This window comes from Eurypyga helias, unplaced genomic scaffold (assembly GCF_000690775.1).
Source record: "Eurypyga helias isolate BGI_N326 unplaced genomic scaffold, ASM69077v1 scaffold15307, whole genome shotgun sequence".
NCBI lineage: Eukaryota > Metazoa > Chordata > Aves > Eurypygiformes > Eurypygidae > Eurypyga > Eurypyga helias.
The window spans coordinates 6,289-33,443 of NW_010259994.1; the positions used below are offsets into that span (position 1 = coordinate 6,289).

Below are 27,155 nucleotides of genomic sequence, written 5' to 3' on the forward strand. Positions count from 1 at the left end.
AACTCTGAAACTACACACTCCCAGTTCCTAGGAAAAGAAAGGCCACGTAAACATGCCCGTCACTGTTGCATTAAAGATGCTGGACCCAGGCAGCTGAGACTTTGCAGCAACAAGACTAAAGCAAACACAAAAAAACGACTTCTTGCACCTTACTTGACAAAACAAAGTCAGTGTTTGAACATGGGATATAAAGGAAAGTAGTTTGAAATACTTTATGGATAACACAAAAATATTAAAACCGGAACCTCCATTTTTTCCTACAGATCAAAACAGGTGACTTAGGGTAACACTAACATAAGAGTCAACAATGTCAAACAGTGTCAGATTCTCACAATTCAGGATAAAAAAAAAAATAAAGGTACCTCCAAGACACGTGGCTGAACAAGGAGTAAACCCAATGTACTCCCAGTCGTAAATCACGCTGCCATCTTCAGCATGTGTAAGTTCTGGTATGTAGGGGACAGGATCGCTGTCACAGGATGCCTGGTGGCAGGCTCTTTCTGTTGGTGGCTTCACATCTTCACATTCCTCCTCAGGCAGCTCAACCTCAGTCTGAGTGAAGGCGAGAAGAATTCGGCACTTCACGTCCCGCACCTGTACGCCACTGCCACACGTGGCACTGCACGGGGACCAGGGTTCAGGAATAAACCTGCAGATAATCACAGCGCAGGAGAAACACTCTGATTTAATGCCACGTGATTGTGTCTGTGTCCATGCAGGTAAACCACAGCTAAAATATATGAATGTATGCTTACACACAAAGCAGACAATACATAATATCCTTTGATGCTTAAGTAGAATGCATAATTGTCTTAAGTCTTCCACTTGCCTCCCATCCCAGTCCATTTCTCAAAATTCACTAAAGAAAATATGTAGGAAAAGAGGAGAAAGAACCACGAAGAACAGGGAAAGCTCTATCTTTTTTGGGGAAAAAAAAGACATCACCTAAACCTTTTCTCAAACTCCTTCGGTGGAACAAAGGGAGAAACTCCATGAAGACACACGTATACCATATAAAATAGCTCCCCAGGTACGCGTATGCCAAAAGAGTATTTGCAGTCTGCTTAAATCTGAGGAAGGCCATCACCTTATGACATACTAATAATCAGCAGGCAGACAGAAGAAAAGCACTTTTCAAACCTAGCTATCTCCAGCACACACCACCGCAGGCTGCTGTTCACATTTAATCTGCTAAGAAGCCTGTCATCTTCAATAAAGAGGCCTGACTGGCTCAGTCTATAATCCATCATTTTTATTAGAAAGCATTTATGCTCCTGATGAACTATACAGTAAAATCTTATTTTACAGATCATGAATTTACTGCATAAAAGGAGGTTTTAGTCTATAATATTCTCTGACTTTGAGGGCCACATTAATATCTGATAGCAATTTTCAAAATGGCACTAGAGCCAAGGGGCTGAATTTCATTAATAAAGTCATCCTGAGCGGCTCTGGGGTACAGTTTATAAGAAACCAAATACAGGGTTTCATAGGGTGATTTTTCAAAGGGTTTCAGTTGCTCTCTGCAACCCTGCAGAGCTGGTGAACAAAACACAATTGGGACATATAGGAGGATATATTTGACCAAGTTAAAAACGCATTTTGGAAGGAAAATGCAAATTAGGATACAAATATTCTCCAATCTCCTTGATTAAGAATTATCCTGTAAGGGCAGGAAAGCCCTTACAAACAGAAGAACAGTTGTGCAAGACACAAATGTGTATTTACACGCTGCATACACAGTAAGCGTAGAAAAATGTCAACACAGTGGGGTTGATCCTGTGGACAGTTTATCATCTCAAGCCAGTAAATTCTTGCCAGTATATACAGAGGAAGAATCAAACAGAAGAGAGAACAGATGAGCGTGTAACCCATAAGGATACCCTAACTCAGTCCTTGGGGTTGTCACCCAAGCTGTGCTTGGGACAGACCCCAAGACTGACTGTCCCTGTGGAAAAGACTATTTCCAAGGAAGGTTACAAGGTAAGTAGTTATTCTTTAAGGAGATGTCGACATTTACAACTCTACTACGAAGATAAATAAAGATGTCAAAGCCTGTCACTTCAAAGTTTCCTTGAACAGAGCCTTGAAATTTTGGTTTGAGCTCACTGGTCCTTGGTGGACTTCAGTAAAGGACTCAGTATCCCCAGCTCCTCCTGAAACCAAGGAAAACTGCAAGTGCTGATCACTTCACAAGTCCAACTACTTTCAAAGCAGATGACCACGCTAATTTTTATTGGACAAATATTATCAAAATGGTGGATGGTTGTGTCCTACAGGGATAAAATCTGAGTAAATGCCATACTGGTGCAACCCAAGAGCCCACCGAGTCCAATGGTACAACTGGTGGGGTCAATGTCCAGGCACTTTTGATAACAAATTTCAACTGAACATCTGTGGGAAAAGCTGCACAGGAAGGCTTTCTCTCACCCCAGCAACTGAAGTCAGCTTAACCCTGAAACGCCAGATCTCATAGTCTTTTCAGAGACAGGCATGCAAACTGCCTAGGGTGGCCATGGCAAAATCACCCTCCTCCAACAAAACGCTCAGGCGTGTGCCTAACTTCCAGCATATCAGCAGTCCTTTGAAGTCAACAGGACTATAATGTGTTCAGCCTTAAACTCGTGTTTAAGTGCTTTATTGGACCGAGGCCACTGTGCACAGGCTTAGCAAAATCATGGCCTTCCTCTCCTTCTGCGTAAAAGTAATTATAAGTCCATTTGTAGTTATGCAACCTAATAGGGAAAATAAAACTGATGGACATTTATAGTTGAAAAGAGTTGGTTGGTGTTCTGACCCCACCGAATAGCTCACTGTCCGAAAGCAAATAACTTTTTGGTAAAAGTATAACAGCAGCATACCAGAAATTAGCGTTAGTTTTGTATACAGTTAGATGAGTGCATTAAAGAATACCAAAAATAATGTATGATGCATTCTTTCAAAATCCTGTACAAATAAAGGAAATTTTGAACCACAGCAATCCTTTCATTCAGCAACCAATTGATTGATAAAGAAACTCAGAAAATTCAAAGCATTTTTATTTTGACTTACAGCAAGCCTGTATTATAATTGAGGTTTTACTGCTGAATAATAAGTGTCTGGCACTTTTCAGTGAAGTGCAAGATTAAAAAAAACAACTCTAATTTTATTCTGCCTTGGCATTTTCTAAACTCATCACATGACTGTTTAGCTACTAAAATCCTGAATTATGCAACTTTTCAAAGGATGACTCTGTTGAAGTGACTCTTTAAGCACCTTCAGCAGAAGCCAATGGAGACAGCTAATACAAACCGAGAGCAAGGAACTAACTGGGCAGTGACAGGGCTCTGGAGGTTGACACTGGATCTGAACGTTGAGCTCAGGCAGATGATTTTTTTATTTCTATTCTGTATCATATGCACAACCAAAGCCTGTGACAGATCACTAAAGCAAACCCCAACCTCAGAAGTGACGTATTTTTCACTCCGTGGCACTCACTGCACAGACATGGCAATGCTTTGGACACAGGACCTCCCCGACGGAAATTCACTCGGCTCTGACGGGCACAGACAGTGATCCCAGGTGCGGAGTGAGCGCTGCAGTGATTGCAGCTCAGAATTAAGAACCATCAAAGCACTTATATCATGATGCCTTGAAGATCATCAGGAATTTATAATGGATAGGATGGTGGTAACTGAAAGTTTTCTGAGATCTTGAAAGTTTGCAGACGAGACTTCTCTCCTGATTACAAAAAGGAAAAGAACGGAAAAAGGCAAATCCCAGGAGGCACAACTTTTCACAATCTGCCTTTTTGTACACTCATTCTTCCCAGGGCAATGTAGAAAACAAAGGCACAGGTATAAACGATGTACACCCACGACAGATGCAGTGGAGAGCATGTCCATGCTGCAGCATTCTCGGTCAAACACTGCTGGAAATGTGCATTCCCCAGGCACACCTTGAAAACGCCAGTGCAGGATGACCTGGGAAATGAAGCAGTGACCTAAACTACCGATGATAAAACTGGGACAGAACAGCCCAACCCAAGGAAATCTAATCTGAACTGAAAGCTTAACTCAGCACAGCCTTCCACAGCTTTCCAAAGGCTCGATAAACATGGTGTCTCAATACTTTTTTTTATTTTCCTCATGCCTGCAGTTCGTGCTTTCAGTTAAGACAGGAAATGCCTAAATCTTGAGAAAAAAAAAGGCTGGTCTTGTGACATTTCCAGTCCAACCCTACTGTGCCAAGGGGCCTGGATAAAATTTTACAGAAGCATCTAAAATGTTGGCTGGTTACTGGGGCAGAGTTTGCAGGATGCTGGCACCCCCGCCCCTCCCCAAAGCACCCCCCTTGCCTGCTCCAAGCAGAGTTGCACTGCCAGGGGTTATCAGCCTCGAGTATCATGTGTTGGACAAAATCACAAGCCCGTTTTCAGAGAGGCAGCTGTGAAAAATGTGTAACTGCATTACCAAAGGCACGATGGGGACATTTCTGTTACAAAGACTCAAAGGCAATGAGCAGCAACCACCTGAGAGACATCGCATTTCACATCCAGTCACTGCAACTCCACAAACCTGATGATTGCTTTTTAGCTCAGGTTGCTGAAAAGAATATATTAGCTTTTGAAAGAATTATAGTTTTGTCCTAAAACATGGCAGGGAGAGGTGTCTATTTCTTTAACTCACGATTAATCAAAAGGATACAAAAACCTTGCCGGAGCTTCTTTGCGAATCCCACTGTAACTAAGAAGGCTCGAGGGAAGAGTGTTTAAAATAATGATTGGTATCAACTGTCATCACATTCCACAACTAAAAACTAAAAAGGTCAGACCTACATTTTTCTTGGCCTCACTTTAAGGGCAGTCATTTTTTATTTTGCTAATAATAATAAAAAAGAAGCTTTTGAACATTCCCCCTCTATGTAAATTCAGGACACCAGCCGCGGCAGACCACAGCGGCAGAAGTATTTATCTTCCACAAGTTACTTTTGGCATATCCATCATTTGTGGGTTCTAAAACAGAGCTGCATTTATTCTCTTATCCACTATCAACTACAGTATCACACAAAAGCATAGAAGGACAGTTGTAATAAAAGGATGGACTAGAAGTTGAGACTTCATACTGTGGTTTAAGTTCGGATGACAAGAGAATAACTAAAATTAAAAGTGATGGCATCTCACCAAGGAAATCATGAGCTTCATGCTAAGCAGAGGTGGGCTATCCCTGTGCCTTGTGTAAATTACAGGGGGAAAAAAGTTAAATGGATCCAAAACAGATGGAAATCTTGTTATAATTTACTCTGGGAGAAGTAACAACTTATTGTTACATTTCTTTTTAAATTCTAAACCCCGAACCAAAAAATCTCACTCCAGCTGAAGGGGAATCTGGCTGCAGCGTTAGAACTGGGTCCCAGGAGAGCCCAGAGTACCCAGGCTAGGGAAACAGAGCTCCCCAGCAGCACCTCTGCAAAGACAGGGTGGCAGAGGAGACATCAGCAAGATGTGGCTGGAGAAACCTTTCAGATTTAGGTGAAGAGGCTTCTGGAAAATGTGAAGAAAAGATTCTCAGGACAGGGTGAGGATCGTGAAGGAATGATGATGAAGAAAATCTAGATCTCCAGAGCAAGGGAAGAAGAAAACCAAATCCAGGAAACTGCGAAACTGCTCAGCTGTGCCGGGACACGCGCTGGCAGCTCACACACACGGCTGCCTCGGCTCGGTGAGGCTGCAGCGGAACACATCGGTCACGTCTAGCAGGGCATGAATAACCGCTTTCTTTGTGAGGACAAGGTACAAGAGAACCCATTACCAAGTTTCCGGCTCAGCTCTATTATATTCTAAATATACTCTGAACGAGCATGCTGTGTCCCTGCCAGTGCTCCCTGCTTCTTCTGTCAGACGGCTGCCGAAGGATCCTGCAAACCTAGGGACTGTGTTAGCTCACGGTTGCCACAGCACGATTCTGTAATGCTGGAGATCATTTTCTTTACAGCTTCTTCATGCTCAATCCTCTTTAGAGCTGGCCCCATTTACCTTCAGCCTGATATGCTGACATTCCACAGGCACATTTGATTGCATCACCCCCTTCGACAATCACACTTCATTTTTATACCATCGCTACTACCTTGCCTGAATTCACGGCCACCAATTGGAGATATAATAACCACTCACAGTAGGTTGACACTTGAGAGGCTGGAGCAGTGAAAAGTTTAAAGGAGAGTCACCATAACCATGCAAACACCTGCCTGGCAAGGGGTTTCCTCTGTGAGTCAGTGCAGGTGTAAAGATTTTATTACTCACGATCACACCTGTTAGTGCATGTGTGCCAAAAATCAGGAATAGCTAGTTGGAGGAAGAAAAATAAGAAGTTATAGGGCACGCTCCGCTCTCAGAGCAATATAAATCCCAAGCAACTTCAGTAAGCGCACCTAAATTATTTTAAACTAATATTACTACAAATGAGTGCAGAATTTGGCAAAGCACAACAAAATACCGTTCAAAATTGCTCGTGAAAACCGTATAGAAAGTTACTGCTTTCTAGAAAGTTACATACTATACATTGAATATATTAGATACAGATATGCACGAAACGTACACAGGGGATAAGCAGTTGTGGGGGTGCCCTAACACACAAGGGACCAGAACAAGTGTAGCTGGATTAAAGCTATGCTTTCATCACAGGGCTTAAATGTTGCGAGGCTTACCCCATCAGCTTTTGAGAAGACTCACAAATTCTAGGTGTTATTTCACACGTATACACGTGTAAAAGACCCCAACTTATCCCCACAGATCCCGCTAAGCTCAGAGAGCAGCAGGCTTTTCTCACTTTCTTTATGCATTGGTCTCACCCCCCAAGGAAATCCTGGCAGCCCTACAAAGTCCCTCTTAATTTTTAATACAACCACTACATTTTTCAGGCAACAGCAATGACTGGGATAAAACTGAGTGTATTGAATTTATATCTGCTGAAATGCTTCCACAGGCATTAATTAGGGCTTAATTAGGCTAAATTGCGAACCCTTTTGCATTGCTTGAATGATATAGGGGCACTATAATAGAGTAGCTCCGTGTCATCCGGAACAGGAGCTCCAGATGCAAAGCTACTGAGGTTTAAAATTAGGAACAGCTCACAAGGCAACTCATCTCCCAAGGAATGACAGCCACTGTCATTCCAGCTGATCGGCAAAACACGCTGGAAACGTTTCCTCACTGGAAGAGACAATGTACTTACGTTGGCTCTTCGGAGACCGTTCTGGTCTCTTCCATCTCATGTGCTTGTTTAGACCACGGCAATTTTGCTTCCACAGGACTTTTTTCTGGTAGAGAAAAAAAGAAAATTCAATAATTCCTTCAAAATGAAAGCAATATGTAGACATTAGCATTATTCACCTTAGAGCTTAATGCTTTACACAGCCTGTGGATCTATTCCTTTTGAATAAAATTAACTAGAAAATGTCTTCATGACATTTGAGCTCCATCTGACATCCCTTTTTAATGAGAGGGTACCAGTATCCCAATTTCCATTCCTGTTTAATCTTTTACTTCCTTCCCACTTCTTCCCCAAATGCAGGTAGTTTCTAGTAGATTGTAGCTTACACCTCAGTGTAATGGATTATCATCACAATCTCAGTTTTTACCTGAAAAAGGAGCCAGAGCATAGCACATATACATTGCCCTTGAGATAGACTGGCTCCATCAGAAAACCTTCACAGAAAATGTTTTGGGCTTTTTTTTGCTGAGTTAGACATCTTTCCCGAAGTTGGAAAATAATTTAAAAAGCAACACTAGCATATTTTATCTGCCTATACATCCTACGCTTCCGTGATGGTTTTTTCCCGGAGAACTGTAAGCCAACTGAGGACCTGTGTCTCCAAAGTTCAGTAATACCCCAGAAAATGATTCTTAAAATTTCAATGCTAATTTCTCCTTTGTGGTTTAACCCTCAGTATTTTCTCCTTGAAGAATTCTCTAGAGTCTGAAGAGAAACAGGGTTGTCTCCAGACAGCTTTCACTTTTTCTGTGTCAATCCTTACGGAGACTTGTGCAGGTCTGAAACAGAGTCTTTCAAACAAAAACTGAAAGAATGGAAGTAGCACGCACTAAAATTTTCTAGGCCCAGAGCGACACAGATGAGCAAGGGACACGATATACTAGTTTCCCCCCTCACCTCTGACTTTTCATTTAACCTTCCCACCTACGGTTTTATGCCTTACCAACTTTTTCAGAGAATATTTGGCGATTTACATCATTGTTACAAAGCTTTTAAATATGCAGAAATGGAAAACAGAGAATAAAACAATCTGATTTTAACTTAATGAACTGATGAGGCCCACTGAGAATGCTGACACATTTAATGAGACACAAATGAACATGATGCTCCAAGGGCTGGAGCCCCTCTGCTATGGGGACAGGCTGAGAGAGTTGGGCTTGTTCAGCCTGGAGAAGAGAAGGCTCCGGGGAGACCTTATAGCCCCTTCCAGTGCCTGAAGGGGCTACAAGGAAGCTGGGGGGGACTTTTTACAAGGGTCTGTCGTGACAGGACAAGGGGGAACGGGTTTAAACTGAAAGTGGGGAGGTTTAGATTGGATATCAGGAAGAAGTTCTTCCCAGAGAGGGTGGTGAAGCACTGGGACAGGTTTCCCAGAGAAGCTGTGGATGCCCCATCCCTGGAAGTGTCCAAGGCCAGGCTGGATGAGGCTTGGAGCAACCTGGTCTAGTGGAAGGTGTCCCTGCCCATGGCAGGGGGGTGGAACTGGATGGGCTTTAAGGTCCCTTCCAACCCAAACCAGTCTGTGATTCTGTAAGATCCCAGGAGATACGTATGGAGTATCACTCCCATTTCAAATATTATTGAACAAAACTCTTCCCCACATTGAACTCCTTAATGCTGGTTTTCCCAATTTGACCAGGCTGTATAGATTTAGTTAGCGTGTTCACCCCATGACAGTCTGGACAGATTATCAGGAAAAAATATCAGCAGGGCACTTTTCCTAGCACCAATAATTAAAATGCTTATTTCTGCCAAGACTGAAATAACTCCTAGTAAATTCCAGCTTCTGGCATTTATGAAAAAGGTTACCAGGGGCTTTTAATTCTCTTAACAAAAATGTAAAACAATAACAGACCCAGACAAAATTCCAGTTACCTTTTGGCTTGTAACATGGTATTGGCACGATGCACTCTTCTTTTATGTGCAGTTTAAGTTGTGGATTACAGCCACCGACGTGCTGCCCGCGGTGGTCGATGCACAGCACTACCCGGTAACGCAAGCCTCGGCCACAGGTCACTGTGCACTGCGGGAGACAATGCAACCATCTCTTGCTGTTTCTTTTTTTATTATATTTACAAATACTGTTAAAAAGCAAGTTATAAGTACTCATGATGCGTTCGCTAAAGTTTTTTCACCATCAGTCAGGTACCAGAACCATATGAATCTGTCCCTGCATTGCTAGGTGGAGAAAGAAAAGGTCGGTGCCGGAAAAAATGTCTAAGTTTTGAGAACACAAGTAATTTCTTGGGGTTCTGTGAAGCTTATCTGATCGGCAACAGTCTGAAAGAGGTGGCTATGTCCTGAGAATACGCTCTCTCGCAGTGGTCGTTTTCAGTTAAAGCTGGGTCAGACGTGCTGCAAGAGCAGTTTCTTCACTCTGCGTCAGTGATGTCATTTGGATGAACTAAGAAATTATAGAAGTATTGGGCTATCTGACTGTATCAGATAACTACAGCCAAGATAAGTTGGCTTTATGTTCTTATTGCTATAATGAAAGGTAAGAATGCTGGAAAATCAGCCTTGCAGACATGTCAGCCCCTAGACAGACATGCCTTTAGCTATTATATGCAGTGAAATATTACATTTATCAAGAACCGAGAGACAAATGACCTGATTGCAAAGGGGCCTGACCTCTGGCTCTAATTTCTCCTCCGTGTAAAGCAGGAATTCAACAGGCATAAATAATTCTACATGTATTTTTCTCCACACAGACATGTTAACATTTTGATTACCGGGCCAAATTACTTCGTGCAAACTTCTCCTATGAATTCTGCTGTTTTTCTAATAGCCCTGTGCTCAAAAATACATGGCCACAACTTTCTTTAGAAAACAAGAATAAAGGTCCAAATCACTTTTCAACTTACTTGAGACCATTCCATTGCCACCCATTTTGGGCAATCAAAGAGATTGCAGGTTTGAATGACTTTGGGCTTAGGGGCATACATGCACTTCCATTCTTCCACTTGCAGTATCTCTCCATGAATGGTCTCTTCCACGCACACAAAACTTCTCCTCTGAATACCACCTCCACAGGAAACTGAACATGCAGTCCAAGGGTTATGTTCCCAACTGGAAAAAGAACTCACATATATTAAAAACAAGCGTAATTTTTAGGCCACTAATCTCTATTAAAAGGGCAAAAGGCTGAATCCAGTGTTAGTGTCATTAAAACCCACTGACAGTCTAGTTGCAGGATTATTAAGGCACACTGAATATAGATACATTTAATTACAGAGCTACCTTGCATTATTCCAGCCTTAAATTCATGTGCAAAATGAGAAGAAAAATAGAACTAAAAATTTAAGTACTTTTCCCAAACTAACTGAAAGTCTTATTCCCATACATTAGTTAAAGACCCTAAATATACAGAGTTCAATTACGGGAATGATTTTACTTGCAAATAAACTAAATCATCTGCAGAGAATATTTTTCACAGCTCATTTGCATGGGCACATATACTCTTATTACCATTATCAGAGACAGAGAAGCACATGAGTTTGAGGTTACATGAAGTCCTAAGACAGATCTGGCTGTGCTGACTGCGGGTGTTACCACCCACAGTTGCTCATCGCTGCCCACATCATGCAGACTACCCTTCAAAAAACTGTTCATGAAATACTTTTTATGAGAACTCTAATACTGGCTTTGAGTAAACCCAGTCATTTAATTTCAAACCGTCTTCATCCGTCAGGACTGTGAACAAATTAAATTGTGACAGGTACCATTCGGCTGGTCTTCTCTGCAGTTCTGCAAGAGTTTTCCACCCTCATTAAAATGCCACTGCATGACTTTGTATTCACACTTTCCAACTCACTCCAAGAAAAAGGCAGCTGCTCATCTGTTTCAGCCGCTTCGGTTAACCTGGATGATTCTCCCGAAGCCAGGCAATGCATGGATTCAGGAAAACTCACACAGCCCCATCGACCAGCAGAGCTCTGGGGTACTGTACTGGGGCTGCGTGGCAAGGTTTTGGTAGATGGGGGGCACAGGACTGGCTTCTGTGGGGAGTTGCTGGAAGCCCCCCCGTGTCCGATGGAGCCAATGCCTGCCGGCTCCACGGCAGACCCACCGCTGACTGAGCACATCAGCGATGGTGGTAGCGCCTCTGGGGTTTAAAACTTGTTCCTATTACAACTGCAGGGGCTCAGAAAGGATCATGAAAAAAATTATATCCATTATGAACAATGGACTCAGCAAGTACTAGAATATCCCACCAAAATCAATTCATCAAGAGTAACCCAGCTATTAAAAGGAAGTCATAATCTCAGAGCAGATGAAGCAAAGGCCTATAAATCCAAGGTAAACTCAAGTGATTACTACCCACTTTCTGTGACACCGCAGGTAAATCAAGGACACTTCCTATTTTAAGCAATTCATTAAACTGCCTACAAAAACATATTAATCATGCTTAAGCTCAACAAAAGAAGGGCTGTGAAACACAGCAAGCCATGGAACATGAACCATAGAGTGTATACTCAAAAGCATTCGGAGCAAAGCTGTATGCCCAGATACTGATATCGTATCACAAGTACAAAATACACTTGAAGAGCAACAGTTACATTTTCTTTGAGTTAAACGAACGGCCAGCGTTCACTCATTTTCTGTAAAAAGAGTCAGGAACTAAAGAGCAATTAACTGTTCAATGAATTAGCAGCTCATGGATTTATACGTATACGGCTCACAGTGCTGTATGCAAGACTAGCCTCACAAGTGTTTATAGCATGGAGTTTTATAGTTGTTTTTCTTTATCTCATCAGTTTCAAACACACTCCAGATCCCATACTCCCATAAGCATTTTCAAGATGGAGTGAGGTCCATGGCTACTGGGGAAAAGGGGGGTCTTGGGCAAGCAGTCAAGGAGATACTTTCCAGAACCCACAGCTGTCAAGGGATCCTCAACAGTCCAACAAGTCTGAAATAAATGGAGGCATTCCAAAAGCTTTAAAAGAAAATTTTCATCCTGGGAAATTTTTCTATTTATTTCAAAAGAATTCTCCATCTGTAAAAATATTTCAGTGGGGCATTTACAACTCTAGCCACAGGAGAACTCTTTCAAGATCTTGCGGTGCACCATGACTTTCCCACAACTTCCTCGTGTGAATGGGAAAGCAGTGGTAGAGGCCCCAGGACTGCAAAGCAGCCCTCCACATGGCCCTTGTGTTCTGTAGGAGATGGGATGTAATGACTGCTGGTCAAGGTGGAGGAGCCTGCACAGCTTCGCTCAAGCTTATCTACAGGACTTGGGTTTCCTGCCTGCTCTGCACAGTCTTGGGTTAGCATGTAAGAACCAGGTTAAAAAAGAAAAAGCAAAAAGAAAGGGTGGGAGAAGCCCCAGGAGCACTGGCACAGGGAGAACTGGCACTGCAGCTACTTCACAGGCAGCAGCACAGAGAAAATACATCTTGCAACACCGAAGCGAGGCTTGCATCCTTGAACCTGGACCAGATTCACCTCATGATGCAGGTATACAAGCTGTTTTCTTTCAGAAATTCCAGCAAGGAAAGGTGCCCTTACACATTCGCTGTGCATCTTCCTGCACCCTACCAGTGGAACACAGCCTGTTTCCTCTCTCCCCTTCCTCCTGGCACCAACTCTGAGCCCTGCTCGGCCATCTGCTATCTTACAGTTCTTGCTCCAGAGCATCATCCAGGAAGACCATGGTACCTTCTGACGGGACACACAGAGGTGTCGAGTCAAGGGGGACCTTTGTCCATGGCTCTCAGTGCTTGAAATAAGAGAACCTGCCCACAGCTTTATCACAGACATGATCTCCCTCACCACAGTGTCGTGCAAACGTGCTGAGCACAGTAAAGCACAGAGAGGGGATTAAGTTTCTCTTCCAACTGGTCTCCAAGCCCTGAGCAGTTCAGAAGATGAAATACTCATGTAAATAAATTGTGCTGAGTTCCAGAGGAGATCTGAACTACAAAGGAATTGGCAGAAGAAATGGAAGGAGAAAGAGAGAGAGAATATAATTATGGAACTTTACAGGATAAAGCTGTAGAGGAAAAAAAATCTCAATCTCTGTATGAAAGCCAAAATACATCACAGGACAGGAGATCCACAACAAGCGTAAATTGCTACAGAAATAAACTATGACATTTATATCAGCTGTAATCAGTAGCTCCACTGACCCGTGCAAGTCTATGATTTCATTCTTATTACTTCATATCTTTACTTCTTTAAAAAAATACACATTATTCATTTCATGACATAATAAAGCAGAGGTTCAACTCAGATAAATATGCATCTAACTCCATCAGCTATAATTCTTTACATTAAGAGTAAATCTGGCTCAATGCTTTTTAGTCCTAATATTCTTTACAAAACATCTAGATCTTCCAGAGAAATTTTACATTCTCGTGATTGAATCAGCTAAAAAACATAATTTAAAAGGCAACAAACTGTGCTCTGAGAACTTAATTTCAGGCAACAGATATACAGACAACACAGTATCTTGTTGATACTGAGTGACACATCAGCCTTGATGTTAGGTCTAAAGAAGAACAGAAGAATGAGAACTCTCAAGGAAACCAGAGTCCTGTAACACAGGGAGACCTGTTCTATAAAAGAATACATTCATTTCATACACCTTCTTTTCTTTCAGGAAAAGAATTCATACATGCAATTTAAAGGAGATGCTCTTCTCAGCACTACAGCAGGAGAAGGCTTTGGGGGACAGCACTTTATTCTAAAGCCTTCCACACTGATATTTTCAAGCACAGCATATTAACCTCTTACTGTTAAGCTAATCCTCCAGAGCACGCTGAAATAAATCACAAGTTTCAAAAATGTGTACCGGATTGTTATAAACTTGCTCTCCTGTACAGCAAAAAAAATCAGATGTTCCATGATCTTAGTACCCAAATAGTATATTTGCAGCAAAAATTGTGCTAATGCTGACACACACACTCCTGATTATACATACCGAGGAAGTGGCTGGAAGTGATCATAGGGCATGATTTCTTTAAATCCATCACTGTCAACAAAATAAATATTGCATCATTATTCCTCATACCCGAGACTGTACATCAAGTACATATTTTTACGTGATCTTGCTTAAAGCAAGCAATTCCCAAGGTGAAATGAGGGAATCTTACATTCAGTACACATTACCCCGTGGCAAACAATGACTCATATAACCTTACCTCTTCTGCACAGACAGAGGTCTATTCACCATACAGTTTCTCCACTTCATACCACAAAAAAAATACGAAATGAGTAAGCCTTAGGCAGAGAAATTTGTTACCAGTGATCCTTTAGGTCTGTACTACTTTATTAACAAGAAAAGAGTTATATACTCCTATCTGCAACGGAGATTGCTGAGAACGTGAGTGGCAGCGAAATAAATGTATCACAGGATTAGTCCTAGAGAGGTTCTGAATGGTGCTTGGGACCCTTCTAGAGCTTTTCATTTGAACTGCACAGCACAGGGCAGGCATAAAGCCTTACCTCCAATACTAAGAAATATGGTGTTATATCCAATAGCACTTCCCTTTCTTCTGTCTGCATAAGTTAAATTTGCAAAGGAAAATGTAATTATGCCCTTTCTTTCCTTAATTTTCCTATTCCAGCTTTGTAACATTTGGCACCCATTGCCACTAAGTGTTACCGAAGCCTTACCACTCCACACAGTGACCAACTCTGCAGAAGAGCAACTTGAAAGTCTGCACACCTCTAACTGTTAGAGGTCACTATCAACGATTATGTTCAACAGGAATGAACGGAAATGGACAGTTTAGCTGTAGGAAATTAAATCCATTGAGAGTGTTTCCTTTCTTCTTGCATATAGCCCTTGCTCGGCCAGCTGGCATATTAATGTGAGGTTCTGGGACTTGATACTGCGATGTTATTTTAAGATTCTTTAGCACAGCCAGGAAACCTCAGCAGACAATCCAAGAGTTAGTTTGAAATACTGTAGTGCAACTCAATACAATTTATGTATACTATAGCCTTTAAAACCGGGCAATAATATTCTGTGGTATTTGTGCCACAAGTACATTTACTTTGAAGTTGTTGTTGTTGTTAGTTCTTAGAGTAAAAAAACAAACCAACCCCCTCAACTCAATTACTGAAGTGTCATCTGCACAGTACAAATGAAGAATGAAATTTTATGGTAAGCAGATGAATAAACAAAGTTAATCCATGTGCAAAACTTGTACACTGACTGAGAACTGAAGCTACTGTCTGTCCAATGAGAAACCCTGAATGGCAGCGTCTATAAATCCAAAAGCAGGCAAACAGTCTTTGCTCCTCACACAACCTCATAAAACCCTTGTACTAGTGCTGTACAACTCAGCAAAAGACAGAATAGTAGAAGTAGCCCTTGAACAGACTAATCGATATTTATAACACCTCTGTACAAAGCAAAGTCTCCTGTTCTACAGCGCTGAAGTGCCACAAACCTATCGGCAATGGTGCCAGACATCAATCAACCAAGATGAAGTAGCCTTAAAGAGCAAAAGAACTGAAATGACGTAAATACAACTGCTTGTTTCTTAGTAACTGAGCAGACCACACGCATATTTGTCATACACACCTAGAAGGGCAGGGATCCATGTTGCATTCTTTCAGCTTGGGCTTTGGCTTCTTATTTTCTGGGTAGTAATGACAATAGTGGTCAGGAACAACACGCTTCAGACGAATATCCACGCATTCTGCGGAATTGAGCTGATAGCCTAATGCAGAACATAGGTGAATCTTGGTAACAGAGAAGAAGTAAAGCAGCTTTATTTGCCACACAACCCCATCCCAAATAACGTGCTGCCCATGACATAATTTCCTGTGTTCTTCTTCTTCGGTTTGCTTTTAAACAAGGAAACACAGGAGCATGCAGGACCAGATCTTCATTGAGAGCAACCTGGCATCACAATTGTGTTAACCTAGCCTAACACTAGATGAGACTCTGCCACACTACTCTAACAGTATTCTAAGAGTAAAAGCATACATATTTTCAGGAGCTGCAGAAATGAATGTACTGGAGCAGCTCACCTGTCCCAGAGGCAGCCCTATGTACTAGAACCCAATGTGTTCTGCTACACATGCCCCAATTTATGACTGCCCTCCCCCAAGGAGGAGTTACCGTGTGTTAGCTGTATTACACAGTCACGCATGCTACAAAATAATAAATACTTCCCACAGAAAGCCAGAGGAATTGGAGATCCAAGCACACTGTTAAGTTAAACCGTCAAAACCCAAGAAATAGTTTCAAGAACATTCCTAGTTGAAGAGCCAACAAAAGAAAACTTGAAGCAACTACTTGGTGAAAAAAAAAAAATCAATGTGGAGACTGGTTACAAGAAGGGATGTGAGTTTTATAAACCACTAGGTTGCTTTTTTGGCTAAGAAAAAAAGACTCCTTCAAAAGAGCGGACTTGGACTTCAGTTGAGGAGAGAAGGAGGATGTTCTGGTATGTGCAAAGAAAAAAAATGTTGAAACCACAAGAATTAAAATCCAAATAGAGTCAATAAACCAACAGCACAAGCCCCAGTGTCTACTGAAAATGCGAAGTATCGTATATCAATGGCTTTGCTCTCTGCGCTCTTGGCTGATTCAGTGTCACCATGCGTGATGAGTGTGATGGCTACAGAGAGGAACGAAGCAGTTCCAGAGCTCAAAGCATGTATGTTCCAGTTCTGCTAAGTTCTGAAAGGACGCAGAAGATATGCCACTTGCAAACAAGATAAACACAGTTTTGAAACATTCGTTCTCATTCAAGCTCAACTGTGCTTTCTGAGATGCCCGTCGCACTCTCCCCTCCCACACAGAGATTACAGAATTAAACGAAGGAGCAGCATCCAAGTGAGGAATGGTGGTGCACTGATTCCAAGTCTGTCTTGTGAGCAACTTTTCCTTTCACTGCCAGCAAAAGAGGCCAAACAGACAATCTGGATACTAAATCTGCTTTAAGATAACAGGTTAAAGCCAGGCAGCTGCAATGCAGCTTCCCTGTATGCCTCAGTAACACACCAGTCTTACTGCTACCACTTTCACGGGTAAGCAGAAGCTTAGTGTCTGTGCTCCTTCCGTTACTGGCCTCTCTCAAGATCGCCATCAAGTGTCAAGCTCTGTCGATAAAGGTACCAGTTCCATACTGTAGACATGCAGTTACAAAGTAGGGCTTTGAAAACACTAATTTCAAAGGGATTGACATGTAGCTATAATTGTCAAACCATAAGACCAGGCTGAATAAGGCTGGATTTGAGTCAGTAACTCTGAAGGTAAATATGTCCCCTGAGTTATCCAGTGTTTACCTGCAGCCCTCAAAAATAACTGCGATGCTTTACCCTTCTTCCTTGGTCAGACAGGTTAGGGAAAAATTCATAAACACAGTGCGATGGACTCATGAGAGGGTATGTACTGCCACTCAGCTCCAGTCAGAATCACACTTCATGAGGCCACACATCTTGTAAAATACAGCAGTGTCCTGTGGGGTTACGTATTATGTACATATATTGTCTGCATTCCAGATTAAAGTGAGGTGCAAGTGCCAAAATGGATGATCCACCACAAGATCCCCTGACCCTGCACCTCAAACATCTGTAACTCTTTTTACTCACGTCCCTAGTAACTATCTCAACCGTATTTGTACTCTCCAAGAAAATCACTACACCAGTATCACTAGTATTCCAGTCTGCTCTTCAGGTGGGTAATGCCCTGAGAGCCATCTGCAAGGTCAAACTCTCCTCCTACCATGCGACCACGCTTTTTGAGGAACCAGGCATGACAAGCAGTGGGCTGGGCTGGATGAGCAGTAGCAGAGCTGAGCTACGCTTTATTCTAACCCTTGTATAAGCTTCAGTGTTTAAACCAGGAGTAGGCACCATGGTACACTACCTGCTGCTCTAACTGCCATCAGGACTCAACGTCTAGTAGTGACAGCACCTACTGTTTAAATTCTATTTACTTATTTCTGTTTTCTGTGTAACTAACTTCTAAACAAGAGTGTTCTAAAATTCAACCTCATGTCTCCCACTGTGGCCAGAAATACCTTTTCTGTCATCTCTTGATCATCCTTATTTTAAAATCTCATTGTATTTCTTTACTTTCCCCCAATATCCTTTACAAATTATTATTTTCCACTTTGAACGTGCTACCTTTATTTCTTAGTCAAAGTTCTTACTCAAACAATAATTCCTTATGAAAAACATGACTTCCAGTAATATAAGATACAAAAGAAACTATGCTCATATTGACATAACCAACCAACTTACCTGCTACTGTAATTTATTTTTCTGAAGAAGAACCAGTGTACAAAGAAACACAAACATTCAACAAATAAAAATGTAGAATGAAAGTTGCAAATCAGCCACTTCTAATCTGCAGGTGTAAACACTCCTGACGAATTGTCAGTACTTACCTCCTCCACATGTCACTGTGCAGGGGAAGAATTCTGTTTGTCTCCACTGATGACTGATGGGTTGGTAGAAGAAGAACTGAACCACGCTCTCTTTCGATCCAGAGTACCTGGTCTGAAGAAATTTCCATTACAACACATGTGTATACTGTACTCCACTCTTCACGTCAGTTCAAAACATAATTCATATACATTAACAGTGCAGAGAGTAAGATGATAACGGACAAAAACCTCTAAAAAGACTAGAATAACAATTACATTTAAGTTTCCAATAATCAAACACTTGTATGTTGCTTTGTTTTCCAAATTATTCAAGGTATTAATATGACTATTTGACTATCAATCCTTGATTGGCAAAGTTCCTAACTGTATGGCAAGGTTCCCAACTGCCTTATCTCTTCATTAGCAAAATTTTACAGATTTGCTGGGGAGGGAAGTCAATAAGTGACTTAACCACACTGGTTCACATTTGGGCAAGTCTAACTGCACATCTGATATTGGAGATGCAAAATAAACATGAAAATAAACATGAAAGCCTACTGCTATAACATGACAGATAAAGCTAAGTGGTGTAATGGGCCAAGTGGCTCATCATTTCCAAAGGAAAACTGTACGACTATCTTCCTTTGGCAGTCAAATACTGATACTCTTCTACATATAAATATCTGCACGTATGATGCAAGCCACCGGTATGCGGTCTGGGTAGAAGAGAGACTGAAAAGGATTAGAAATGGTCAGTAGCTGGATTAGCAGTATCTAAGGGAGATTCTAGGGCGCTGCTGGACGCAGTGCTCGGATTCAGTAGGTGGCAGTCTGCAATTGGATCAACACCCACCCACTGCACAGCACCACGCCATTACTCTTGCAGCAAGATTTACAACAAAAGTCCTGGCCATCTTTAAAGAATGTGTGATACTTTCCACCACAGCAAAGATATTAACCCTGTAATATATGAATTTGCTTGGATATATTTAGTATAAATTATGCCTGGACTTCAATTAGGATTATTTATGTGCCAGCTAAAAGATTTTGCTGTATTGCTTACAACCCGATGGACAGCCACCTTCTCTGTTGCTTATACCTGCAGTATCTTCATAGATTTATACATACACATATCCCACCTTGATGATGAAATCTGCTCCAAGAGGTCCCTGTATTTTTATGATTTCCCTGTCTGTACTCTTCTGAAATTCAACAGTTGTATTTTCTATGACAAATGTTCCAGGAGCATTGAAACTGTGCTCTCCCTTGTCTCCTTGTAGTGTCTTTGACTCTACCACTAGAAAAGAAATATGCAATTAGTAAACTTCAGAGCAGGATATTTTTAATTCTCGAGTAAGTCAGAATAGTGTTAACAACTTTGCTTTGCAAGTAGCAGCAGTGTATGTGCATTAAAAAAAACACACAAAATATCTGAAAGAATATCAGTTGCTTCAGATTATAGGCTGAGACGTAATTGCATGACATGCCAGCGCAGGAGTATCTGCCTGAACACACTAGTCTCTCATACCAGAAGCCCTTCTGAGACAGTTTTTCCTACACCAAGTGATCTATATAGTTGTATAGCAATTTATTCAGCAGAAAAACAAACTCACAAAACAGATAGAATCAATACACAGAAAAATAACTCTTACTTCTACACTGCTCACAAGCATAGCAATTTCAGCAATCAGTCTCCAGAGAAGCCTGAACAGTGTCAAACTTGCCAAACACTCATCTCAATACCAGTACAACTCTACCCGTTCCAGAGGCTATTAACTCAGTTTTTAATATCCTCCATGGGAGCCGAAGGCAAGGCCAGGAGGTGAGAAACTGCAGCACTGCCTGAGGGATGTCCCTTTCTCAGAACAGGTGGGGATGAAAATCCCTTTTGAGCTGTTCTGCATTCCTTGGAAACCGATTAAACTAACAGCCCTCAACGGCCAGAAGACAGACAAAGCGTTTTAGGATTGAGTCACTTCCAGCGAGCTGACTGAACTGTAAGTGGACAAAGCTAAAGGAAGATATTATTGATGAATTTTGGGCTCTGCATAATACAGTGTATGCGCCCAGTGAGATGTGCGACTTGATACACACCGGTCTGGTTACAATCTATCAGGGCACTGCGTGAGAAAGGCACGAATCTCAGATGAGCTCAAGGCTAGCTAAAAGGAACTTCCTGATGAGTTATAAATACCCCCTTTCTCCAACTACTTTGCCTTTTTTGGTACTTTAAATGGAGTTACCTAATTCAGGCTAGATAATTTAGGTTGAGAGCATCTGTTTTTACCTGCACTGAAAACATACTCTGAATGCTGTAGTCTATCATTAGTTATCTTCCTTAAGATCTTTTAAAATATAAATGTATTCTAGAGCATCCCCAGAGAGAGTGCAAAAAATCCTAGAAGAAATTAACTTCCTTGAAAAGGTACCAACATTATCCCAAGTTTCTAAGCATTAGGTTCCACCATGCTCATGATGTAACAATGCTCACATACAGGCCTGGAAGGAACTCTAAGGAAGGATAAGGAAATGGAAAATTACTCTAGGAAATGACATTACATTGATCATAGAGTAGGAATCTAGTGGTGAACCAAATGTACTTTGTCAAAGAGAAAAAATAAATCTCTGGGAATCCAAGTGCCCCATTGTCCAATGTGTTTCCATTAGGAATAAATAGATACAAACAAATCACAGAAAAATCAACAAGAATTTAGATGATGACTACATGTTTTGGTTTGTCACTTTTAAGGAAGTTTTCTTTCCTGACTGCATTACAAAATAACCTTTTAAATATCTGGAATTCAGCATACTTGCATTAAGCTTCCACAAGACTTGCTCCCAAAATCATACTGCTTAGCAGTATTAGTGCCTGTTATTTTGTCATTTTGTTGACAAATCACAGAACTATAGAATCCCAGGTTGGAAGGGACATCAAGAATCACCTGGTCCAACCTTTCTTGGCAAAATCACGGTCTAGACAAGACGGCCCAGTCCTCCGTCTAGACGAATCGTGTGTCCAATACCGGGGAATCCCTCACTTCCCTGGGGAGATTATTCCAATGGCTGATTGCTCTTGCTCTGAAAAATTTTGTTCTTGTGTCCAATACGAATCTCCCCAGGAGTAACTTGTACCCATTACCCCTCATCTTTTCCATGTGACTCCTTGTAAAACAGCCGTCTCAATGATCTTCGTAGCCACCCTTTAAATACTGGAGCACAGTGATAAGGTCTCCTCTAAGTCTTCTTTTCTCCAGGCTGAACAAACCCAGTTCTCTCAGCCTTTCCTCACACGGCAGGTCTCCCAGTCCTTGGATCATCTTTGTGGCCTTTCTCTGGACCCTCTCCAGCCTGTCCACACCTTTTGTGCACAGTGGGGCCCAAAACTGAACACAGTATTCCGCGTGTGACCTGACAAGGTTGAGTAGAGTGGCATAATGACTTCTTTATCTCTGCTGGTGATGCCCTTGTTGATGCAACCCAACATCCCGTTGGCTCTCTTCGCTGCAGCAGCGCACTGTTCACTCATATGGAGCTTGTTGTCCACCAGGACCCCCAGGTCCCTTTCCAGAGAGCTGCTCCCCAGTCAGGTACATCCCAGCCTGTGCTGCACACCTGGATTATGTTTTCCCAGGTGCAAGACCTTACACCTGCCCTTGCTGAACTTCATAAGGTTCTTCTTAGCCCACTTTTCCAGCCTATCCAGGTCTTCCTGCAGGCTGGCTCTCCCTTCTGACATGGGTGATGGCTGACGATAGCCCACTCAGTTTGGTATCATCAGCAACTCCATCATGGCACACTTGATCCCATCATGCAGATCACTTAGGAAGATATTAAACAATGTTGGGCCTAATATCGATCCCTGAGGGACCCCACACATGATGGGTTTCCAGTTTGAAAAGGAGTTATTTACCATCTCTCTCTGGGTGCGGCCTGCCAGCCAGTTCCCTGCCCACCACACGGACCGCTCGTCTAGACTGTAATTTACCAGTTTCTCTAGGAGCAGGCTGTGGGAACCTGTATGGAAAGCCTTGGAGAAATCCAGGTAGACAATGTTAATTGCTTGCCCCACATCAACCGAGCAGGATAAGGTGATCAAGTTCATCAAGCACAATTTGCTGTTAGTGAATCCATGCTGGTTTTTCCCAATCACGTGCTTCATTTGACTTGTGACAGACCCCAGGAGGATTCATTTCATAACTTTCCCAGGGACTGAAGACTGATGGGCCTGTAATTTCCTCGATTCAGCTTTAAGCCTTTCTTGTAGATGAGGGTGACATTAGCCTTCTTCCAGTCTTCTGGGACATCCCCTGATCTTCATGACTTCTCAAAGACTATGGAAAGCAGCCTCACAGTTATGTCAGCCGGCTCTCTTAACACCCTTGGGTAAATAACATCAGGGCCCATCGACTCGTAGGGGTCAAGGTCCTGTAATAGTTGACATATCAATTTTTTCTTCACTGGACTGTGTTTGCATCAACCTGGGTTTTTGTTCCCAAGGCCTGGGCCCCAACACTGCTAGTAAAGACAACGGTGAAGAAAGTGTTGAGAACCTTTTCAGCATTGTGGGTGACTAATTCACTTCTATTTAACAGCTGGGCAACGTTTTCCTTCTGTTTCTGCTGCTTGTTCATGTATCTGAAGGATCCTTCCTTGTAGATTTTGACATCTCTGACCAATTTCAATTTGAGCTGAGCTTTTGCTTTTCTACCTGCATCTCTGCACACCCTGGCCAATGCCCTTGCAGTCCTCAATGGGTATTCATCTGCTTTTCCATCTCTGTAACACTTCTCTTTTGGTTTTGAGCAGACTCAGAAGCTCACAGTTGGTCCAAGGGAGTCCCTTGCTCTGCCTGCTTCCCTTACCTTTTAAAGTGGATGAACTGTTTTTGTGTCCCCAGGAAAGCGCTCATGAAAAACTCCCAAGACTCGCTAGCTTCTTTATCCTCCACGGAAGCTCCCCCTGAATCCCGCCCAGCTGAGCAGCTCTGAGCGAGCTGAAGTTTGCTCTGCTAAAACCTAAAATCCTTGTCTTAGTACTAACCTTCAGCCTGCTCTGCAGGTCCCCAGACTCCACAGTATTGTGATCACTCCGGCCAAAGGCCATCACTAACCGAAAGCAAGTTTCCTTGGCTTGTGAGTAGCAAGTCCTGCAGTGCCTCGTTCCTGGTTGGCACATCTAACAATTGAATGAGGAAGCAGTCCTCTGTGCGTTCCAGGAACTTGATGAATGATGTGATGTGCTGTATTGTAGTTGAAGTCACCCACAAGAACCAGGTTCTGTTGATCTGAAGCTTGCTTAGGTGACCCAAATATTGCTTTGTTGGCCTTACTGTCTTGGTTTGGAGATTGGCAGCAGATGCCTACTGTAAGATTCCCCTTGGAGGTGACCCCTCTGACCTTGACCCACTGCCATTCGATAGGGCTTCCACAATCACCGTAGCTGACTTCTATACATTCAAGGTTCTCCTTAACACAACACAGAATATGACAACTCTGCCTCCTATTCTTCCCCACCTGTCTTTACAAAACCCCAGGGAGAAGGCACTGCAGATACCTCACTGCGCAGAGATATGCATGGAAGAATTCCTAGGGAAGTAGCTCCTGCTCCCAGTGCAAGAAGGAGCCAATCACGTTGCCATCCAAAAGCCCTTTCTTTTCCATGTGATTCATTTCCAGATAGCCCAAAATAAAACATGCATTCTTCTCAAAGAAAGCAACATTGGCTTCATCTTAGCATTGCTCAAAAGACAAAGCAGTGCATAGATGCAGAGCTAAATCCTGTCAAGTAATGCAAATCACTGCAAGCAGAGAAGAAATTAACACAAAGGGGAGAAAAAAGAGTTTCAGTTCCTTTTCATGAAGTTGAACCTCCCTAAGTTCATGAACTCAGTTATCTAGCATTAGCCACTTGTAAAAATATTAGCTTCTGGTTTTCCTGTTTCTTCTGCTGGAGGATTAATTTCAGGGAACCTTCAGTCTTTCTTTTGATTCTAATGCTCTTAAAACAACTTCTAGAATAGCCATAATATAGCCCAAATCAAAAACAAAGCCATCACAATGAAACATTTTATTCATAATCATTTTTGTACTGATCATTCGGTTATTTCCTACCAAATCATTCACAAAACCCAAGAAGACAGAAGAGGAACCTATTTGTAAAAAACGCAAAGTAACACCTTTGCTCTCTGATGAATGTGTTGCCTGTCTTAAAGTGTCCATACACACAAACAAAACACTTAAAACCAGCTACAAAGAAATGCTGCTTCCCTAAAACACGCGGCTGCTGATTGTAAAACAACATTCAGAGCATTTATCTGTTTCAAATCGGTTATGCGCAACATCTCCAGCCACATTTCCATTTTTGATTAATCCTGCAGCTGTGTTTCCCTGGAACAGGAGCAGATCATAAAGCCCGGGATGAAGCACAAAAGAACACAAGATAAAGGGAAAAGTGCCAGACACTCCACAGTGCTATTCGAGCGTTCGCTGTTGCTGCTGACGTTACTTGAAGAGCAAATATACAGTGGCAATAGGAGGCAGTATGACATTCAACAAGTAGTCCCTGCTCCACCTGTTAAATTCAACTTCTTACAAGCCAGGAAGAACGGCTCTGACAAATGAAGCCTGAAATTATAGGTGATTGGTTTTTTTAAAATTCTGCCATTAATTATACCAGCACACGCGCACAGAAGTCAATGAAGTTGCACACCCAAGATCACTGGGTATTCTCTGTCAAGCAATAAACACCCACAAGCACCCATACAGGCAGACAAACAAATTGTCCCAAAGCACAATCCCTACAACGTCGGCTCTCCATGATTCGACTATGAGGCCAGAAGCAATTTCCACCTCCTTCCCCACAGCAGCGCTCACTTGTTTTTCACCTCTGTCATTTTAAATATTTTAGGTAACACATGTCTAAATCCTCACAGATTTGCAAACAGATGTGCTGGGGGAAGTGGTTAAAGGAACATTTCACAATTCTCATCCAACTAGCGAACAAAGGTAATGCCAAGCCACAGCTTCTTTACGGAACCACCCTGGGTAGGAAGCCAGGAGCACTCTGTACTTAGTTACCGAGCTGCTGCTGCATTCCTCAGGAGCTTTCCAGAAATCCCCCAGGAGCCACTGAATCTAGTACTGTTTCCTCATGCAAAGCTGAAACAACAACTTCCTTCTGCAGAACTACTTAAGAAAGACCAAGAGTCCTGACCTGAACTGGTCAGGCCCACTCCTTCAGACATCCTTTGCAACAGTTTCGCATGAATATTATTTATTTCAAGTCCAGGTTCGTACATTTTTGCTAGCAGTGTTATATCTAGAAGTAATCGTCACTCTGGAGCTACTCTAAAAGTGGGAGTCTTACTCCATTTTTTCTTTCAAAGAAAATGACAATATATTCTTCAAAGCAAACAGATGAGCAATTTGCAAATAAAATGCGTTTCTGTCCCGTTTACATATCTCAGAGCAGCAGAAGTCCTTTTTATTCCTGTCATTCAGACTAAGCCTTCCACTTGTACTCAAAATGTTAAACGAAGGGTTTATTTCATTGTTTGGTATGGCAGTCCCACTTATCACTGAAACAATTAGTTCTTTATGTAAAGTAGGCCTACATTAAAGAAATTACCATAGATACTACCATCAGCCTTATGGAGAACATTAGAAAACAAACGCCTAACAGCACAGCAAGCTGTTTCTCACAGAGAGTATGTAACGATCAAAGCATTAAAAAGGAACTGGACTTGTGTCACGTATTTTATGTATTTTGTTTACTTTACCTCATTTTTACCTAGATTACTTCTGCTTGAACACTGCTCACTGACCAAGTGTGACTTCAACTGGACGATTTACACTGTCTCAGACTGGTCAACAGAAATCGGGCGGTGGGTTATGTGAGTGCTATCGGTCTCACACATAACCCTTTGAAAGTAGTTTTGATGTAATTGTTTGCATGTAGTTTAAGAGTGTACCATATTTTAGTCATCTTACATAAGAATCACTTAGTTTAAATAAATTTAGAAACCATCAGGTATGTATACTATTCCTTTTTAGCAAGTGGACTTCAAGTGTTCTGTAGGACTATCTCCAGGCAGGGTATGAAAGGTGGGAAGAGGAAATCAAGGTCATGATCTTACCCATATTCCCAAAGTTTGGGTGAGTTCAGATACAAGGTTCTGTTTTTATCTTCTGATTATGAATAAATACATAAAACAGCTCAGTCATACCAAGGTGTGCTGGTCCTTTCAGTGTGATTCTCACACTGCGACTCCCATGCGGTACTGCAATCACCGTTTCTTCCCCTAGGAAAATTAAAGAACTGTTTTAGAAGTTATCTTGCATCAGGGAATTTGCACATCACGTAACTAGACTGAAAACTGTCAAATGTGTCTAAGAAAATATTTAACAGGCTTCACAATTTTTCTATTAAAACTAATCGCATGTTATTTTATGAAGTACAGTACACTGAGTCTGTTTGTTATGCCATGCAAGTATTAAGACCTACAAATGAACGTGTAAGTTTTTCTTGCCATTGGAAAATGGTTTTCTATTAACAAAACCAACTGAAA

At 42.0% G+C, this 27,155-nt stretch overlaps 1 protein-coding gene across 1 annotated transcript; it reads right to left on the bottom strand.

Annotated features, from left to right (window-relative positions):
• Positions 1–362: 362 nt before the first annotated feature.
• On the bottom strand, positions 363–26,888 carry LOC104502777 (ADAMTS-like protein 3; the record flags this gene model as incomplete). Its single annotated transcript, XM_010154872.1, has 9 exons — positions 363–649; positions 7,212–7,296; positions 9,126–9,273; positions 10,115–10,319; positions 14,179–14,229; positions 15,790–15,928; positions 18,611–18,722; positions 19,729–19,886; positions 26,814–26,888. Coding segments are annotated over 9 exons (1,260 nt in total), but the record flags the coding sequence as incomplete, so codon positions are not given.
• Positions 26,889–27,155: the final 267 nt, after the last annotated feature.